Source organism: Ursus americanus, chromosome 4 (assembly GCF_024610735.1).
Source record: "Ursus americanus isolate L20-20 chromosome 4, mUrsAme1.1.p, whole genome shotgun sequence".
Classification (NCBI taxonomy): Eukaryota; Metazoa; Chordata; class Mammalia; order Carnivora; family Ursidae; genus Ursus; species Ursus americanus.
Window position 1 is genome coordinate 89,545,097 of NC_142130.1, and position 21,245 is coordinate 89,566,341.

A 21,245-nucleotide genomic window follows, 5' to 3' on the forward strand; every position below is an offset into this window, starting at 1 on the left:
CAGCTCGAAGCTTGGGCAAGATTAGGGGCTCAAGTGGACGGAGACCCCTTGAGCTGTTCATCTTAAGTTGCGGGATCCAAGCCACCCGCCTCCTCAGACAGAAATGCTGCGAGCTGGTTAGACCCCGACTCGCAGGAGACAGCCTTGCCACCTTTCCAGGCCCCGGGCTTAATCTAGGTGAGCCAGAGATAAGGTTCAGGAGGGTTCCAGGAAAAGAAACAGGAATCGCTACTTGCGGCTTCTGGCAGGAGCAGGCTAGAAGCTGCAAAAAGCTCTTCAGAAAAGTTTTGCGAAGTTAACTACGCCCTCCGCGGACTTTGGACATGCTAATTTCAAAGGGACTGTTAAAGAGGAGGTGGGGGTAGGAAGCCCTGACAGTTTTCCTTGTCAGTTTATTTTCACTGACCCGAAAGTCTAAAAGTATCTTTATTTCCTGATGCCTCAATCGGAGGGAGGCAGAATGGCTTGGGTGTCAAGCCAGGGGTGGGGGGGCGGGGAGAAGCATGGGAGCAGACAGGCTTGCCGGGGCTGCGTTATAACTTTTTCTACTTTGCAGCAAAGCTAAGGACCTCTGTCAGGGAGCGCCCGACTCGCCCTCAGTGGACCTCTCCGGGGACATCCAGATTGTTTTCAGTCCTCCCTGGAGGCAGCCCCTGCGGGTACCCCCCCCCCCCCGCACACACACACGGAGGATCGCCAAGGCAACCCAGCATCCCCAGTGTCCCGAGAGCAGGAGGATGGACCAGGGGCCGCGGGGGGCAGCGCCGGCCCCTTTCTAGAACCCGGCCCCGCCCGCCTGGCCGCTGCCCTCCCGGATCGCCCCCGGCCTCCGCCGGCCTCCGCCTGTCCTCCCCGCCACCCGCTCCGGGCCGAATACCTTGAAAGCGATGGGCAGGGTCTTGTTGCAGCGCCAGTGCGTGGGCAGCACGGAGCAGAGGAAGTTGGGGCTGTCGGTGCGCACCAGTTCGCCGGGGTGGTCGGCCAGCACCTCCACCATGCTGCGATCGCCGCTCCTCAGCTTGCCGGCCAGGGCGGCGCCGGCGTCCGGGGCGCCCAGCGGCAGCGCCTCGCTCATCTTGCCCGGGCTCAGCGCGGTGGAAGGCGGCGTGAAGCGGCGGCTCGTGCTGGCATCTACGGGGATACGCATCACAACAAGCCGATTGAGTTAGGACCCTGCAAACAGCTCCTACCAGACGGCGACAGGGGCGCGGATCTTCGGCGAGCAGCTCCAGGGAGACCAACATACAAGTTCAGGGGCCTTTATTGCTGCGGGGGGAGGGGGACTGGGGGAGGCTGGAGGCTAAGTTACTAACAGTCCAGGAGGGGGAAAGTTCTGTGATGCCGGTCAGCTTCAGACCCGGCAGGGCTCCTAGCAACCGATCGCTTAATGCTTTAAAAATTGGGCGACTAGAATCCAAAGTCAAATGCCAAAGGAGACTGTCTTCTGAGTCTTGCTTTCAGAGTTTAACTTCAGTCTTTGGATGTTAAAAAAAAAAAAAAGTTCCCGGAGGCAAAATTCTCATACACTTCCTAAAATATTTATACGGAGAGCAAAAGGACGAGCAAATACATAATTTGGAAGTTCCAGTAGTTAATCGCCTGTCAGGTTTTTCTTTTTTTTTCAGGTGAGTTTTGTTTAAAGTCCCAGTACAACACAAAATATACGAGTGTCTACCATACGCAGAGCCGCTTTCATCATGCAAAACTGGCTTCGGTTCTTAAAAGCAAGAGCTGCGACTTCCAAAGGTCATTCTACTAATGTATGTGCACGTATATATAAATATATACATATGCTCTACTTCATAAAATATTTACAATTCAATCTGTAGAGAATTTAAACACAACAGAAATCCATTAATGTTCGCTGCTTTTTTTTTTTAAGTAGCCTTGAAAAGCTTCAGTAGTTGAAGAAGGGCTGGTCTAGAAATAACTTGTCATGTTCTCTTAATAAATTCTGGCAAAAAGCTCAGTTCGGAAAATTCAGCTTTTCAAAGAAAAGCTAATCTTAAAAAAAAAAAAAAGTCCAAGTCGATGACACTCAGAGTACGGCTCTCCACATCTGAGAACTCGGGTTTGGGGATGTTGGTTAAGTTTGTGGCTGATCCTGTGGTTGGTGGGAGTTGAGCAGCAGCCGAGTCACACGCACGCAGACACGCACTCTTCCGAAGCCAGCCACTGTCTACATCGACTCGATGAGTCAGCCCGACTTGGGCAGTAGCGAGATGATCTTCCTCCAACGTCGCCCCAGCGCCGGCCGGTTAAATGCCCGGACGCGCCTATACCTACGATCACCGCGTAACCGCAGCAGGTGGAGCGGGCCTGGAGAAGAGGCTCCGCGGCGCAGATCGAAACAGATGGGGTGGCTCGAATTACACACGCAGTCACACTCCCACGCACACTGCCACGCACACGCAACTTCACGTCTGGCCTCGAAGCACAGCACACTTTCTCCTGCAGTTGTCAAAGGAAACAACCGGGGAAAAGTTCACAGGCAGGAAAGAAGTTGAAACATCCAGCCAAGAAGCCAGTTCATTCAAAAGTAAGAGAGAAAGAAAAAAAAATCGTAGCTCCAACGCAGGTCAAGAAGAAGCAGCAAAAGGTTGACTTTCTTCTGGCGTCCCCAGGAGCCCCAGGAAGAGATGCCTGCCGGCGCAAGGCCGGGCAGCGTGGTGCCCTGGCTGGGTCCGGCCGCGGGGCGCCCGTCCCGCCTGCGCCCGCTGGCTCTATGAATGAGAGTGCCTGGAAATGAACGTGCTTTTACTGTAAGCCCGGCCCGAGGAATTCCATTCCCTCAGCTCTTTTGCATAGGGGCGGCTGCCGGCCAATCACAGGCCTTTCCGGTATCAGCCAGGGCGCGGCTCTCGGCCGCGGGCTCCTGGAATTGGCCCGCGCGCCCCCGCCGCCGCCGCCGCCGCGCGCTACTGTACGCAGCCCCCGAGGAGAGTCCGAGGCTACCGCGGCCTCCCCGCTCTCCCCGCGCACTCGCATCCACGCACACACACGCACACACTCACACATTAGCCCGAGGCCCCGCCCTGGTGCGGACCGCGGCCCTGCGTCTCTGCACAGATGCACAGTCGCGCGGCCGCCCGCCCGGGGCTGCAGTGCGCAGCGGCGCCACAGGCGGCCGCGGTCTAGAGACCGAGGAGGTGGAAAAAGAGGAGGCCGGCCGGCCCAGGGAGGGCTTGGGCCGCTCGCTGTGCCCCGAGCGGCCCGGGCCCGGAGACCAGCTGGAGGGAGGCGCCCCTCGTGCCCTGGAGATGCAGCGGCCGCCGCGAGGCTCCTGGGACCGGCGCCGGAGCCCCGGGATGGCCCCGGGCCCTGCGCGGCCACCCACGGCCGAGCCTCTGCTTCCCCGGCGTGGGTGGGATTCGGCCGCGAGGGGGCCAGAGGGCCGAGGGCCCCGACTGGAGAGCGGCTCCGCGCGGCACCGTAGCCGGTGGGCAGCAGTGGAGAAGTGGCGCTGATTCATTTAATGAGGCCAGAAGGTCTAGGTCTCCATAACAGGGATTTGTGTTTTCAGTTTTCTCTCTTGGTTTGTTTTCTTTAATTGGTGTTTTTCACCGCGTCTGGGCTGCGGCTTAATTATGCAGCGCGCCCCACTCAGTCTGAGTGTGCTTCGCGGCGAGCAAAGGAGTGTCCCGATCAGGAAAGACCCCAAAGAACAAGCTACGGGAAATAAAGTTGAAAGCATCCGCGGGGCTGGTTCCCTGTTCTCCGAGCGTCGACTCCCCCGCAGGCGGCACGGAAAGCCCACCGCTGGGCCCAAGTCGCCCGAGCCCCGCACCCACCTTCGGCTCCCCGGAAATGGCGCTGGCTCCTCTCCCCGCCCCCGCGCGCCCGAGCGGCCCGGGGTGCTGAACCCACCCTGGCTTTGCGCGCTGGCGGGAACTTCCCCAGAGTCAGTCCCCGCGGCGCCGCGGGCATTTTCGCGGAGCTTAGAGGGGCCCCGCCCGGGCGAGCGAGGCCCGTTCCCCCCCCCACTAGAGCGCGGGGCTCCCTAGCTCCCCAAGGAAGCCACCACACCCCACCCCCTGCCGTGGGGCTCCTCATCCCCCGGGGGAGGCCGCTCACCCCCACCCCCAACACGGAACCCTCCACTTCAACTCCCTGGAGCTGGGGTCCCCGCGGGGCCCCTCCCGGCAGCCCCCTCCTGCCCCGCTGCGGACGCGCGGCTAGGGTGCTGGGGCCGCCGTCGCGCCGGATTCTCTTTGGGCTCTGCCTCTGGGGCCTAACGGAGGCGTCGGCCAGGGCGGGCCAGCCGGGGAGGCCCTTCCCGGGCACCCAGGCTCCTTCCCTTGCCCCAGGACCAGAGAGGCCCCACGGACTCGCCGAGCCGCCGGGAGGCTGGCGCCGGCCCCGCGGGAGGCGCTGCACGCCGCGGGCTCCCGGCGGACGCCAGGGGGCAGCAGCCGTCCTCGCTGCCGCCCGGGGCGCCTGGGAACGCCCCCGGTGGCGCGGGACTCTGACGGCCCTCCCCCCGGCCTTTGGGTCGCTCTTGTAGCAACTCCAGTTTGGGGAGAAAGGACTGGAATCGGCCGCATCTCGCCCCTACTATCCCAGCGGCGGAGGTGGTGGCGCAGGAACCCTCCGGCGGGGGTCTCCGCTGTCCTGACCCGCCCGCATCGGGGTCTTTCCCCGAAACTCCTGTGCACGCACACCGCGGTCGGCCAGCTCGCCACCATTGGTGCTCCCGGCGTCAGGGACACCGTCGCCGGGCCCGGGGCCTCGGCTCCCTCCTGCCTTTCCGAGCTTCTCCCCAGGTGGGCCGTCCCCTCTCTCCACTCCCGGACACCCGGGACACTCCCGAGAACAACCAGCAACTAGCTGCATTTTGTTTTAATAGGTCTGGGGTCTCCGAAAACTCCTTTTTATTTTTCCTTAAAAATGACTTTGAAGAAGCCACATTTCAGGAGTCAAGACCCCCAAAAGTCCTCTCACCTCCTTGGCCCAGCGATTCCAAATATTGCGCAGTTGCCAAGCCTCTCAGCCTACCCACCCCCCCCTCCGCCCCGCCCCGCCAGGCTCGGACGCTGCCGGCCTTAGCGACGAGTTGGGGCGACTGAAACCCCTTTGCCGAGGCTCAAACACATCGCTGTAAGAGCCCACCGAGCGCTCCTGGGGACAGCCTCCAAGTGCATCCCCAGGGGACCCCCGCGGACGTGGAGGGTGGGGCTCAAGAGTGCGGCAGAGGCGAAAATGGGCTCTGACTCCGGGGATCTAGCGGACTGGGGTAATTCGCCCTGCGGAAAGGTCAGAGAAGGCGGCTCCTCTGGGGCTCGGGCGGTTTGAAACCCTAAACCCTGCGAGGGGAAGCCGATCGGACTCTCCCCGGCGGGGTCAAGTTCCCTCCCTTAGAAAAGAGGTACAGGGATAGATGCACGAAGTTTAGCCCTTCAAGGGCAGCACCGTGGGCGCTGCTCAGCTGAGTTTCAACCAATAAATCTCGAGTTTGAACGTCGACAAGGATGATAAGGGCAAGAAAAGCTTTTGCTGATATATTCTAAATCCGGCCGCCGCGCATTTAAGGTTCCCGGGACCCGCGCTGGCTCTGACTGCGCTGTGCGGTGCACACTTGAAAACCAGAAACAAAACACAGCAACCTTCCTTGCCAAGGAACTAAAATGAATGGAAAGCAGGCTGCGCGCGGCTCAGCTAAGGTGGACCTGGAGTCCCTTAGTCTGAGAGACTTTTTAAAGACCTTACTAAGTTCATTAACATCGCATACGAAATGAAGAGTTCCTTCCCACCAAAAGCGCCCCTGTTAGCGGCAATATAGAATTTCCCTTTCTCTGCCTGTCCAAGAAAGGAAACATTACCAAATTCACTCCTGGAATAATACTAAAATTTACTCTTGTCATTATACAAAATAAAAAAAAATACAACGAAGCGATGTGTTGGGCTGATGCTATATGATGGATTTTTCCAAATTTGCTGCGTGGGGGAAATTCCAATAATGCTCCTAACAGGAATGAAATGTAAGTTTTCACAGGAAATTTTAAAAGTGCTATTTGGTTAGTGGGAAGAAAAATAGGAATTTAACTGGGAAAAATATCAGCTCATTGACGTTCTTCTTCAACTTTAAGTAAATATATAATTAAGTGGCCTCAGAAAATATCTAAATATTTTACACTTTTGCTGTTTTAAACCCCTCTAAAAAATAAAATATGCCTAAAGATAGGATTAGAATCTCATCCATTCTTTAAAATCAAAATTCTCTTCTCTGAGTAACATATTTCTAAAATTACATTTCTAAAAATGTAATATTTCTAGGAAAAAATATTTCTATTTCAGTGGACCATTTCAATGAAATAAAAACCAGAGAATGTATTTTGCTAGTGTTTCTGGACCAAATTGGTACAGTTGATACAATGTTACAAGGATGGAGAACATTTTTGTGAAGAGTAACATGTTAATGTCTGTGCAAATAACCTGCTATACACACCATCCAGTTTTCAATACTGGAATTTAAACATCCCCCCCCTCCCCTCTGCAGTGGTTCTGAGATTATTTTACTTTTGAAATCTAGTTACTTTGGGGACAGGATTCTTTCGTTCTGCCACTATATCCTTCCTGCGTGGGAATGTTTTCATAGGATTAGGTGCTTGACGTGTGAACTGTTCACTCTAACATCATAATTGTGCAGCTCACAAGTAGCAAACGGAGAGATTTTTTAAATTTAAATTTTTAAAATAATAAAATTTAATTTTTCAAAATTAATCTTTTCAAATTTAGGATGCTTAGTAAACATTTTGCCCTCATAAAAATTTTGCATTGCCACTGTTGTAACAAAGGTAATAAACTAGGTTATAACAGATAGAAGCCAAGCTCTATTTTTTTCAGAGAGTCATGTAGAGTCATTTAATAACAGCAGAATACACCTGTGGTAAACTACTCTGCAGGACCGAGGGTATCATTTAAAGTTTCATTGGAATGTTTTATATGGTTTGATATTTACAATACGAAGAACAGCTTTTAAGTATTTTTGAATCAGCAAAAAAAAAAAGCCTCAATTATTTGGCTAATTTAGGTCAGAAGTTATTTATAGATTTACATAGATTAAAAATCATGTATATGCACATATGAATGTGCATATTTTATAAAAAAATAATTTGGAATCCAACATACCGTGAACATCTCTAGATGGATTCATTCCATGTACACATTCTGAAAGAACAGAAAGTAGGAAAATAAAAACAATTGTATAAATATACTGACAGCAAACACCAAATTTACTGATAGTTGATGAGTTTTATTCTAATTGTAATACATGCAGGTATAAAAACTAAATTTCCCCCACTTATTTTTTTTTTATTTTTTATTTTTTTGGTCGATTGTCCCTTACACTTTTTAGCACTGGGGATTTTTAGAGCATATTGTCCAGCTCTGGCACAAAAATAGCTTAAAACAGTAAACCAGCAAATAACAAATGAACTGTTACATTTGCAGATGGCTTTAGGGGATTTTAACCAATATTTTCCATTGCTAGCTAACTGAAACTTTATCTTTCATAGAATCACCTCTTTAACGCTCTGTATGTGATGCCAATGTGATTTATTTATGAACGTCAGAAATATATTTGGAGAATGTAAAAGTGAATCAGAATTCAAGGTGAAATTAAAACCAAACCCTAACTTAATGCCAAAACACTTGAAAATTGGTATTACAGCAGAGGTGAAATGCAAGAAATAAAAACTAAGTTTTTTAAAGCAACGAAGATAAACAATTTTGGATACACCTTTTGAAAGAAACAAACTGATAGGTAAATATGATCATAATTTACTTCCAATAGGTTAGTTTGGAAATATTTCCTCTTTGCTTGCTTTACTCTCCTTCCCCTTGCTAAGAGTGCAGATTATTTATACTGAAACCTCTCCTTCTTGAAATAAGAGATGATATCAATTATTATTGAAAATAACCATCGTATGATAATATTCATATACGGATCACTTATATACCGCTGTATGTACAGTTATAGGTAAACCCATTAAGCAAAGTCATCTGAAGCTACTTCTCTTTCCTTAGTGTATCTACATGCAATGTGCTGATCTTGAAATTACTGGATCAGCCTTGTATATTGATATTGCTCAGCCCTGAATGGTTAACATGGAGGAGACACCAATTTTCAAAGCCTTAGGATTTGAGCATTTCGAAAATTGCAGACCTAAAGCTTTCAACTTTACTCCACAATATTAATATATCTTAAAAAAATTTTCAAACAAAGAAAGGAGGTAATTATTTCAGATTTCCAGACGCTGTTTAAATAGGCAGGAGAACAAGATTTACAGCTCCTTCGTCTTACATTTTTTGCCAAAGCAAAAAGAACAACTAAAATAATAAGGGGTTCTAAAGGACTGCCCTATGATGAAAGATTAAAGCAATTAAATAGGTACAGTTTCCAAGGAGCACCCTTAAAACAAAACAAAACAAAACAAAACAAAACAAAACAAAAAATGAAACACCAAAATTGTGGTTTGCATGTACATAAAATGACTCCATAAAGATTTAAAAAAAAATAGAGCAGGGAAAAATCATTTGCACTAGTTATGAATGATAAGGTAAGAAATATCAAATGTACCCTGAAATTAGTTAAGTGCACTTCGAATAAGCATGGGGAGGAAGCCACAACGGTAATACCAACCAGACAGCGGAATTCATACTACGGAGGACCCAGTAGAACCAACCACCCTGGAAAGTGTCTAGAGAGACCCTGAGAAGCCTTTCCATGCCAGAGGCTGAGAAACAGGAGGAGTAAAGTAGAAAAGCAAATGTTTTATTTACACACCTAATATTTCACTGGTTCTGAGAGAAAACCCAAGATTTTTTTTTAACCTAAAAGCAAGAGCAAAAGTGAGCAAAGTTTGAAAGGGGTGCGTGTTGTCCGTTGGAAGTGGCCTTAGTTTGTCCTGTGTCTGTAGCCTTGAGGCCACAGGGCACACCATTAAACTTGGGGGGGGGGGCACCTGTGGAGGTTTGCACGGAGGGTTGCAGTCATTGGCCCAGAGTTGTTGAAGGTGCTAGAACCTAAACTGTAAGAGAGGAGCCATCTTGAGTGCTGATGGCAGCAAGAGCTCAATTTGGCCAGCTTACCCTCCAGCTCCCTCCCTCCATCCCTTTCTCTCTCTCTCCCTTCCTCTCACTGAATGCTGCTAAGTGCCAGGTAATGGCCAAAAGGCTTTCATATACCTTGCCACAACAAAGCCATGAATCCTTACCACAACACCATTACCATCTCCGTTTTACCGATGAGGAACCTCGCACTCGGAGGGTTTAGGAAGCTTGACAAAGTCACTCCACTCTGAGGATACACACACACACACACACACACACACACACACACACACGCGCATGTCCGCATATGGGTCTCAATGCATGATGAGCTATGTTTCTTTCTGGCCACAACTATGCATTTTCATGGGTATCCTTGGAAAAGCTCTGAAAAATTAAGCTCTGATCTCATCTGTCAGTTTGATCCTCCCCGGTCTCATCATCTCCATTAGACACTATCCCCGAGATCTTCTTTACACTGCAAATCTCAAATGTTTAGGAGTCACAGTCTGAAGTTATTTCTGGCCATCAGCAGAGTCTGAGGACCAGGTCAAGGTCCGTTTAGCTTTTAAATTCTTAATAAATATTAAATGGCTTTCTAGTCCTCTCCTGCCTCCACTCATTCAAAATGACATCTTTGGGACTTTCCCAGATATCAAGTATTTGATCTTCCCTCAGCATTTCTCTAAAGCTTTCTATGTGCCAGGCAGAGTACTGGGCTAGTTGGTAACAGAGGACAAATAGAGGAGAGGAATGGAGTGTGATGGTGTTACTGAGTGTCCATGGACTGTCATGGCTCCAGGAAGATGGTGGAAGGAGATACAGGAAAAAGAAAAGGGCATACCACTTGGTGGCCTCGGGAAGGCCTTCCTTTGTAGTAGAGGCGATACTTGATGGGACTCCTGGGACTAAGTAGGTTTTTACCAGGTGGTTGGTGAGGCTGGAGGAAGGGTTTAGGGGGGTGGGAGGGGACAGGGGAGAAGGCACCCTTGGCAGAAGGATCAGCAGGAAAAGACGTGAAAAATTTGTGAGACAGAGCCACACGTCAGTGTGAAACAGAGCCACAGGTCAGTTCTAGTATAGTTGGTGTGTGAGTTTTGGGATCAGGGCACTCAGCAATGACTCAATGCTGGCAGACGTGAACACAGTTCAGAGGCAGCTTACAAACCTGAGGAAATCTGCACTTCAGCATGAGGGCAATGGGTTCTATCAGAGCCTTGAAATCTGGGGAACCACATGATTAATTTTTTGAGGAAAGTCAGAAGTGGGTAGGTGAGTAGGAGGGGGTAGAGATAAGGAGCAGGGGAGCTACTGCAGTTGTCATACAAGGAATTGTGAACATCTGCATTAAGGTGGGAACAATGGAGATGGAAGAAGGGGCGGTAGTGGGAGGAGAGAGGGGTCTCCCTGCTTCTGGCCCAGGCACCATTACCAGCAGTAGAGACCGGAAGAGGAGGGGTTTGGAGGTAGACACGAGAAACTGACTTTGGATGAACAGAACGGAGCTGTAGGTGTTGATGGGGAAAACAGTCAGGAATTTAGGGTGGAGGTCGTCACAGATCTGTGGTGGCTTCACATCGTACAGAGACTGTGTCTGGGAGAAGGGAGCATGGATGGAGTCTGAGATTATCAACATCTCAAGGGTTGACTAGAAGAAGATGGAACCACCAAAGTCATTGAGCTGGGAAGAGAAAGAGGAGAGACTAGAGTCTTTAAAATAAAAGAAGATGGGAGTTTGGGGAGGAAAGTCATGTCTCAAAGGCCAAGGCCAAGGAGGGGCCAAGGGGATGAGGACTAAAACAATTACATTGGATTTGTCTCTAGGCGAGCCATGGTAAGCTTTGCTAGAAGACATTCAGTGGGGCAGAGGATGGGGGCGGCGAATGGATGAGGGAGGGGGAGGCATGTGCTTGGTGGAAGAGGGAGGGAAAAGGTGGGGTGGCAGAGAGAGGGAAAGTCCAAAGTTGAGGGGTGTGTGTGTGTGTGGGGGTGTGTGTGTTGAAGATATGAGAGAATCAAGGTCAGACTCATCAGCTCCCACCCCAACCTAGCTCTTCTTGCGTTGCGCATTGCACCATCATCCTCCCAGTTTCCAAAAATGGATCCATGGATTTATCTTTGACCTCATCCAGGGCTTCCAAGTCCTCTTTTTGGTTTCTTTGTTATTATTTACCCCCCTTTTCTATCCCTATTGCCATCATTCTGGTGCAGGTTCTCATGACTTTTCACCAGATCTCCTGCAAAGGTCTCCCATGAAGGAGCTTCTATTATTTTCATATAGTACTTGCAGATTGATCTCCCATACTACTGCTCTGCTGATTCTGTCACAGAAGGCATCCCTTATGTACCCCAACTTCAGAGCAAGCTCTTCTGCACGGTCCTGCAGGATTAAGGGCTACCTTCCATCACCATCTTGGAGTCAGATCCCTGTGCCTCAGGTGAGGTTTTCTCACAAGGACCAAATATATGCTTCCTCATGTTCTCCATGTCCTTGAGTGACCCTTGAACTATATTCTACTTGGAGTCATAGCTATTTGAATACATTGAGGAGTGGGGTGGGTAAGAGGGAAGCAATGATTTCTGGTTTCTATGTGGAGTGACATTCTTTGGTGTAAACCTCTTGGCCTCTTGCCACAACCTCATTCATCCTCCACCATAAAAGACTAAATTGCTTGGTTAGTAGCTTTGGAAATAGAAACCAGGCATAGAGGCAGAATCCTAAAATGGACCCCCAAGACTTCCCACCCTAATCTGTAGGACTGTGACTAGAATGAGGTGTTGTGCCCTGGCCATGTTATTTGGCAAAAGGAATTTTTCTAATGTGATCAATGTCACTGATCAGTTAGTTGACTTGGAGTCAACCAGAAGGACAATACCCTGGGGGTCTCCTCTAATCACGTGAGACCTTTAAAAGCGGAGTTTCCCCAGGCTGGGGCAGAAATGAGGTAGAGAAGGCTCGGACGTGCATGCATGGTTGGCTGGACGATGGAGCCGGCCATGTGCAGGAATGGAGAGCAGTCACTATAGGTGACCCCAGGCTGACAACCAGCAGGGAAACGGGACGCCATCTTGCAGTCCTAAGGAACTGCCTTCTGCCAATAACCTGCAGAAGCCCGGAAGTACATTTTCCCCTAAAGCCTCCAGATAAGAGCTCAGCCTGGCCAACACCTTGGTTTTAGGCCTTGTGTCTGAGCTGAGAATTTGTTCCAGCCCAACTGGACTTCTGACCTACAGAGCTATGAACTAATAAGTGGGTGTGGTGTGAGCTGCTTAATTTGTGGTAATTTGGTAGTGTGGCAGGAATAGAAAATTAGTACTCTGAGCATGCTCTTCCCCTCCACTCTTTGCGTTGGGGAAGCACTGCCTGTGTGCTAATGAGTAAGTCTCTATTCCTGGGGTTCCATGGTAAGAAGCCATATTCTGAATCATGGACTCCCCAAATCCTTGGTGATAAAGCTGATATTTTAATCCCTGGCTACCTGACTACTTTGTCTGCCCACAGTTGGTTCTGGATCACCGGGGAGCAAGGATATCTTTTATTGGGCTCCCTTAATGTCAGCTGTATAATTGTCTTATTGTCTTGTGATTCACCCTCACCCCCACACAAACACATAACCACTAGATTTCGAACAGCTCGCTGGTGAGGCTGCTTCCTCCTTCCTGAATCTCTAGGCAGCACTGCATAAACCCCATGTGCTTTCGGAAGCCCCTGCGGATCTGGTTAAGTACGGATTCTGATTCAACAGGTTTGGGTGAGGCCTGAGATCCCGCCTTTCCCACAAGTTCTCAATGCCCCTCGGTGGAAGGACGACACTCAGAGAAGGCAAAAGCCCCGGCCCAGTATCCAGCAAAAATTGTGCCCAACACTCAGCAGCACACAAGAGCCTACAGTGTCCAAAACGTTTTGTTAAACAGCATTGCCAAATGCAAATTGACATCAAAGCTCTTTCTGATTTGGCTTTTTAAATTATTGCTATGGACTGAATCATTATGTCCCCCCCCCCATATTCATAATGTGAAGCCCTAACCCCCAGTGTGATGGTATTAGGTGTGGCCTTTGGGTGTTAATTGGGTTTAGATGAAGTCACAAAGGCGGGGTTCTCATGATGGGATTAGTGCTCTTAGGAGAAGAGGTCAGAGAGCTTTCTCTCTCTTTCCCTCTCTCTGCCTCATGCGGGCGCACAGTGAGAAGTTGGCCATCCGCAAGCCAGGAAGAGGGTTCTCACTGGAATGTGGCCGTGCCGGGCACTCCGACCTTGGACTTTCAGTCCCAGAACTGTGAGAAATAAATTTCCATTGTTGAAGCCACTCATCTATGGGATTTTCTGCAAGCAGCCTGAGCCGACTAAGACAGCTGGGATAACAGAATTTCCTTTCATCGGGGCACCCTCGAATAGACTTACACCAAATCCTTTACAGGTATTCCTCCATGTAAGCATCTGGCAACAAATGGCCCATCGTTCTTCTCTTCACCAGTGAAAAAACAAGAGATTTAGTAATTGCCCAATTTCAACCCATGCAGTTTGCCTCTGGAGCGCACGGATGTGACCAGCCAGCTGACCAGGTTGCAAGATGGTTTGTATCATTACACTATCACTAGTCAAGTTTCTTTCTTTCTTTTTTTTTCTTTTAAGATTTTATTTATTTGAGAGAGAGAGTAGAGCGAGAGAGAGAGAGAGCGAGCACAAGTTGGGGGGAGGGGCAGAGTAAAGAGAAATGGGTGAAATTAATTTTAATCATATATTTTATTTTACTCTGTCTTAAACATTTTCATTTCAACATGTAATCAATATATAAAAATCGTTGATGTATTTTTACATTCTTTCTATTTTTGTTTTTGTTTGTTTGTTTTTGCACTAAGCCTTGGAAGCCCTGTGTGTACCCTGCATTCCTAGCACATCTCAATTCAGTCTGGCCACGTTTGGAGCCCTCAAGAGTCACCTGTGGCCGGTGGCTACTGTTCTGGACGCCGCAGTTCTAGAGTGACCATCCAAGACGACAATTCCCTCCGAACAGCAGTGTTGCTACTGTTGGGCCAGTGCTCAAGGGAGCCCTGTTTTTAACCTTGCTATCAGGGAAGGTTAATAAGTCATGCATCTTTCCTGATGCGTCCCTTCCCTCTGGGCTGTCCTGAAGCAAAGGTCAGAATTCGTACTGCAGGATCACTTGATTGACGAAGACGCAGAAGGACACACAGACAGAGACGGCAACTGAACTGTAAAAGCCTACTAGCCACAGTCGACACCACTGCTGTATCTTCACAGCCACGGAGGAGCCACAGATAACCTCACGCACTTAACGTCTACAAGCCACTGATGGATTCGCCTATATGATAGCGCTCCGGCTTCTGCGAGCTCTGAGAGACGATTACCGAAGCATCTCCTGTCTCTTTTACCACAAAATTAGTTTCCTATGAATTTCATGTAAGCCACACGGATTAGAACAAGAAGTTCTATTTCTAATAGGCCATGATTTTAAAATAGAATTGCAAAGTGGCTAAATGATACTTTTTCTCCAATAGCATTTCCTATAAACAGGTTTATTTTGAAATATAGCATTCCTCCCCCCAATCACTCAGTGTGTCCATTTGCTGACAATCTTCCAGTTAAAATACAGTAATAGCTCAAACTGGGGAGGCAGCTGTGGGTCTGAGTTACGGAGTGCATCCTCCTCTCTGTCCTCCAGTGCTCAGAAAAAATAACAGGAGAAGATACGGGGCCAGATCAGTTACAGAAACCACTGGCTCTGCCTCCCTGCATTGATCTCAGGGGCTGCTGGGAACCTCTGAAGGTCCAAGCATCTCTTTAAGGCAAACGTACCTGGGTTCCAGCCACCCCTTGGTCTTGTGGGTTGAGCACAGAGGTCAAGAGGCTGGTGTGTGGAGACTTAGAAGGGATGTGGATCTTCTCCACATTTTCTTTGGCTCATTAGCCACAGACAGAAGGTGGTTTTCAGTGAAAGGCTGAAAAACCACTCTCTGCATGAAACTGGTCTCCTCTTTGACTGATATCCCTTATCCCAGCACTATGGGAAAGCACTCAGCATCAAGGAGCATCTCAAAGTCTACTGAACAGGGGGGTGAGTTGATGTGCTTTCCCATGGTTTTGAGTCCCCTCACTGGGGAAGGTTACAGCAGTAAACCTTTCTGGTGGCTGATCAACGTCGGGTCTATAAAATAGCTATAACTTCTTCTTTTTTTTTTAAAGATTTTATTTATTTATTCGACAGAGATAGAGACAGCCAGCGAGAGAGGGAACACAAGCAGGGGGAGTGGGAGAGGAAGAAGCAGGCTCATAGCAGAAGAGCCTGATGTGGGGCTCGATCCCAGATCGCCGGGATCACGCCCTGAGCCAAAGGCAGATGCTTAACCACTGTGCCACCCAGGCGCCCCTGCTTCTAAGTCTGCTTGACTTTAGGCTAAAATTCAGTTAATAGATTTAAACCATTCCTGCCACAGTGGATGAGAAACAACACACAATTTTACGAAGTCGTGTAAAAAATCGATGAATGAATGTCGTAATGAATGTCGAACCTCGAGCCTCGTTCCCCACATCATTCCACAGTGAACTCTCCTCCCCCGGGAAGCAGTTTATTTTATTCTTTGTGTGTATGATTTACCTTTCCTCTCTTACTGGGGAATTGTGAAATATAGGAATGTATGATTTTTCCCCCCATGCAACATGTATGTTTAAAATAACTAGGTGAGTCCATTTAACCAGTTCTTGAGCTGCTGGACATAGGAAGGGGGGCTGGGGAGGAAGTACAGGGCAGTTTGATAAAATGAGCCCAGTGACCCCTTGTGAGCTGACGGAGCAGTGAGGGAGCCCACGTGATATTAAATGTGGACCATGGTGGGTAACGAGGCAGCCAAGTATATATATAATATATAGATCTTCAAGTGATGGGATGATGGTGGGTGAAAACGTTCGCCTCCCTCCCAACAGCAGAAGTTAAGTTTTGAAGTTGTTGGACTGCATGGTTCATGCAACCAACCTAACCCCCCGGTACGTCTGAGGCAGGAGCACCCAGCGTATCTCTCCGCGGTAGAGGCACACCTGGAAGGGGGCGTCAGCGTGCTACTAGCCAGATGGCCCGGGGTCCCTTAGAGAGCTACCTCGGCCCAGCCTCAGTTTTCTCGCCTACGAAGTGATCAGCACCATGACCATGTATATATAAATGCCACCTGGAATTCTGAGAAATTGACCTGCTTGGACTCAGAACTAGGTCAGCCTACGGCAGGAGTGGACCTGGATTTTGAGTGGGGAGGGGAAGGAGGAAAAAGGGGAACCAAGAGTCAACTTAGCACGATTGTCCTATCCGTGGTCCCCCACAGACGGTAGAGAAATTTCCCACAATTGTAGCAGAAATCATTAGAGAGGGACCACAGCAGTTTGAGATAAATTCTCGGTGCTGAATCAACCGTCTGTCCCGGAATCTGCTCAAGAATCAAGAGGGAGTGAGATGTGTAGGTCTCTGTAAGGAGTTGCTGAGAAATTGATATTGATCCATGAAATAATAAATTGCCAAATGTTGGCCTTAGAGTGTTCTCCACGCGCTCCGATAAGAAGGCAGATCCTCTCATGTTAATCCTGCTATCTCTAGATGTGGAAAACAGAATTTCATATGAAACAGTAGGCTAGGGGCGCCTGGGTGGCTCAGTCGTTAAGCGTCTGCCTTTGGCTCAGAGCGTGTGTGATCCCAGCGTTCTGGGATCGAGCCCCGCATCAGGCTCCTCTGCTGGGAGCCTGCTTCTTCCTCTCCCACTCCCCCTGCTTGTGTTCCCTCTCGCTCGCTGTCTCTCTCTCTGTCAAATAAACAAATAAAATCTTAAAAAAAAAGAAACAGTAGGCTAATACTATCGCTGCTCTGCTTTGCTGTGGGGCCATCGAATTATCACACTCCACAAAAGCCTGAAAAGTTCACCTTGTAGTACGAAATAAAAAACAGTTAAAAAAAAAAAAAAAGCAATAATAGAAGAGATCATTCTGTTCTCTAATTACATAATTACATTTTCTGTCTTATAAAATCCCAAGATCTGCATTGTAATGGTTGGTTACATATTTTCAGATTACATTAGTACTATATTATTATGTTCTAGTAATAATCACATTTTTATGAATAGTGTACCATACACATGATGAAAGGGGATATTAAAAACTTCTGTGAAGATTTCTTAGGACACATCATTGTTTATTTCTCAATCAAAAAGTGCTTAAGTAAGATTTGAACTTTTTGATATGATTGTTTTGTGTTTGCTTGGATAAATGCTGTGATTTAAATCTATTTTTCAGAAACAATCAAAGCAAATTTTGTTACCTTTTTTTTTTGAATGAATAAATGAATAAAACTAATTCTATAGTGGTCACCTGTTCTTGAAAGGCAGAGAGGAAGGACAAAAATAATTTTTAACAAAATTAAACAAAAACATCAAAAAAATGACCATCTGTTGGCGAATTTCCAACTTGTATGTACGATGAAAGCAATATGCAGGGACCATCCAAAAATTATTAAAAATGATTAAGCATGCAAACAACACTTGAAGACTTTTTTTTTCTTTTTTTTTAGAGAGAGAGAGAGAGAGAAAGAGAGCAGGGGGAGTGACAGAGGGAGAGAGAGAATCTTTAGTAAGCTTCACACCCAGCTCGGAGCCCAACTCAGGACTGAATCTCACAACCCTGAGATCATGACCTGAGCTGAAATCAAGAGTCAGATGCTTAACCCACTGAGCCAGCCAGGCGCCCCAACACTTGAAGACTTAATCACACATTTTTGCAGAGAAGGTAGTTTTTTTTTTTAATCCAAAGAGAAAAGGAATAGATGGCTGCTCCATCCTGGTGACAAATGAGCCCCCAAATGAACTCTAGTTCATTTCTAGTTGAACTCCGGACCAGTGAGAGCACTGATGCTTAGTAACTGTAAAGTGCTTCCATTTTTCTTGCTTCCCTAGTTACCTTAGACAATTCAAATGCATATGAAGACACTCCTCTCCGAGGAGAATTTCAAAGCATGAGGGCTTAATACAGCATTCTAGGGTAAGTTTTGAAAAAGGGCATGCAGAAAGTATTTAAATAAATGTGGACCTCTGGAATTTTTAAAAAGCATTTAATTATAAAACCTTCTGTGATAGTCACGTCCTTGATTTAGGGAGCATCTTACTTTTTAGAGAAAAAAGACCCCGGATCTAATGTATTTCCTTACCACTTCTCAAGTAGAAACGATTTGTTTCACCAAGAGCTGGTGCTGGAGACACTATGTAATGAAGTGGGCTTCTAAGAGGAAAGAAAAGGGAGCCTGCCCCAGGGTGAGCTGAATGAAGGACAGACACTGTCAGGAAACTGCCTGGGGGGCCCTGTCTAAGCCACCTGGGCAGACCCCTTCTCTTGAGTCCCACACTGTTCTGCAGATCATGATTGAACAGTGGCAAATGCAACAAGGACATGAAGCCAAGTGCGAGATGTCGATTTCTTCCCCCTCACTAACCCAGCCCACAGGAGATTTCTTCTCTTTTTGCCTCAGGCATAGAGAGGCTAGCAATTTTCATTTCGTTCCTGAAATGATTTCCAATGAGAGTGGAGATGGATTAAGATTTCTGGTTAACTCCTTCGATGCTAGGAATGAGAAGGAAATAGAGTTACATGGAAACTTAATTTCGCTTTTGTGTATTCTTTCCCCCGATTATGAAAAAATGAAGGTTTGATTAATCAGACTCCCCTCCCCGCCTCCTCGCCACAAGACATTTCTTTAGTGAAAACATGATAGAGACTGCCTTAAAGGTAAAGCAGCAGAAGACAAATGTCCTTAATGAGAATGCTATTCTGTTACTAGTCATCGTGATATTTAAAAGTGTTCTAGAATTCTTACGAGTAAAATTAGATACAAATTCAGATCCAACCTAGCAAGTTATACTGAACCAGCAATCCCACAGGAAAGGCTACAGCACAGGTGGAATGTTCTCTTGGTTTTTACTAAGCTCGAAATATCGGGAACGAGAAAAGAAAAGTGACTAAGTATCTAGAAACTGCTAGATCACCTGAAGCTTTTCTAGCTCCCCCCACTCCCGCCCCCAGGTTAAAAAAAAAATTCTGAAAAAATATCTTCTCCTTATTGGTCTTTAAGATTTTGGCCCGTTCAATTCCAAAGTACGGATACCCCAAATAAGGCCTCAGCAGCAACCTGGGAACAAGAACTCTCTGCGGGAGGTCTGTTTATTTTGTTTGGAACAGAAGGAAGAAAGGCCCTTGTGACTTGCCTTCTAAGTCAGCATTCCTGAGAAAAGCTAAGTTCCCCTCTGAGACAAAATTTTGGGTCTTTAATAGTAATTGTGAGCCTTTTCTGTTTTTAAAAAGACCACTAATACATACTCATAGATACAATTGACTTAGTGGGTCAAGGACGTAATTTAGCATCTCAGGAACAGCCTGGAGAGCATGACAGCAGTTCTCACATGGGCTGCATTTTGGCTCTGCTAGGCGTTGACAGGTTTGGGGGTTCATTACCTGAAGTCAAGAGACTAGGTGGTTTGACCTCTGGGGAGCCCACTGAGTGATCCTAGCCTTCGAGAACAGAGAAAGCTGTGGAATTGACTCATAGAAAGGGAAAAGTCTTACTAGTGCTAATACGGTTCTGATGACTTAGCAAGTGTTAGCAGACAAATAATAATGGTCTCGAACAATGAGCGAGCTACTTCGGCATTAGAGGCCTTGTGGCAAGGACTGCCCAGGCATTATCACCTATAATCCTCTTAATAATCCTATTAAGTTTGGAACTCTGATCCCCTTAGGCTTCACGGGTTAAACAATGCGGCCTCATTGAGACGGAGCACAGAAAGGAAGAATTTGACCAGGTGCACATAGAAATCAGTCTCTGAGTTGCATGTGTTGTGTCAGAAACAATGTTATTCTTCGTATTTCTCATGCAAGAAGTTTCCTAGACAATGACTTTCCGAAGGGACGGCCTTTGCTCCTGAAAGGGAGCCCCTGCCCAGCTCAAGGCCGGTTTGCAAACAGGTCCACTGTAGATGTGTGGTGCAAGGAAATGAGCTGCTTTAGAGACACAGAACCCAGATAGATGGATAAATATTTCAGCGACTTTTCCAGAATGTACTTACGGAGCAAAGTCCATCTCACTTTGGGTTTGAGCCCATGACCTTATAGTTTAAATATAAAATGCATTAAAGCCCTTTATTTAGAGAGCCATATGCCATTTTTAGGGAACAGCCCCAGTTCTACTTCTGACTTTATTGGGAGTACCATGCAAACAGATTCATTATTTATTAGGACTTGATGGCGTATTCAAAGCCAGGAGGGTCACGAGCCGCCTGCAGTGGAAGGCTTGACTCTCAGGACTGTCCTTCCTTAGTGTACAGACTGGGGGGGGGGGGGGGTCGCTACAGAGCGAGAAGCCCACGCCAGGAGAACCCCAGTGGGCGCTCACCTGTGGGCTGGGAACTCGGAGAAGCACATCTGGATTTCTGCTTTAGAAAAAGGCAGGACACTGCCGTGTAAAAAGTTTTTGAACAGTGACTTCCAAACCACAGACTGGGACCCTCTAATTCGCTGTAAAGTAAACATAATGATACTTATTATCGTTCCAATAAAAATTAAAGAAAGGGAAGAGAAAGAAATAAAAATGAATAAGTGGGAAACAGAATTTTGCAAGTAGTGAGAGAAAGGATTGCACCCTGAAGCCCATGCTTTGACTGAGTCATGCATACAATTCTCTTCTTACTGTTGCCTGCTATTCAGAAACAGTTTGAAAACCTCTGGCCTAAAAAGTTTTTTGTTTTTTTTTCTTGGTGCTCATTTTGTGACGTGACTTAGTGTGTGACTCTCGGTGACTCTCTCCTAAACTCCCCGTGCCTCAGTGTCCTCACTGGCCCCCACCATTGTCGAAGTTCTCAAAAAGCCCAAAGTAAATCAGAACTGCTGAGCACTTTGAAAAACCAAACACAGTCATCACCGGCAAAGGATCATTACAAAACAAACCAGGGGGAAGAGGTTTTGAGGGCCACCCTTTCCTAGAATAATATCAAATCCTGTCGAGAGATTCAAAACAGCCTCAGCAAACACTTTATAGGCTCCGTTCATGAGAAAAGAGAGAAAGGAAGCTCTGGAAAATGAGTGGTTTCTCCAAGGTCCTGCAATAGTGGCAGATCTCAGACCCCCTGACCTGTTCATTAGAGTTGTTCCCCAACACTG

At 47.5% G+C, this 21,245-nt stretch overlaps 1 protein-coding gene across 4 annotated transcripts in view; it reads right to left on the minus strand.

The window, feature by feature from the left end:
- Nucleotides 1-21,245, minus strand: part of RUNX1 (RUNX family transcription factor 1) — a 243,461-nt gene that overhangs the window by 89,094 nt on the left and 133,122 nt on the right. For 2 of the 4 annotated variants that reach the window (XM_045785583.2, XM_045785581.2), the window contains exons 3-4: nucleotides 7,129-7,167; nucleotides 878-1,131 (exon numbers count right to left, since the gene is read on the minus strand). In XM_045785583.2, coding sequence (XP_045641539.1) covers nucleotides 878-1,131; nucleotides 7,129-7,167 — 293 coding nt within the window. The remainder of the gene's footprint in view (nucleotides 1-877; nucleotides 1,132-7,128; nucleotides 7,168-21,245) is intronic. The other 2 variants (XM_087861781.1, XM_045785582.2) reach the window with 1 other exon arrangement.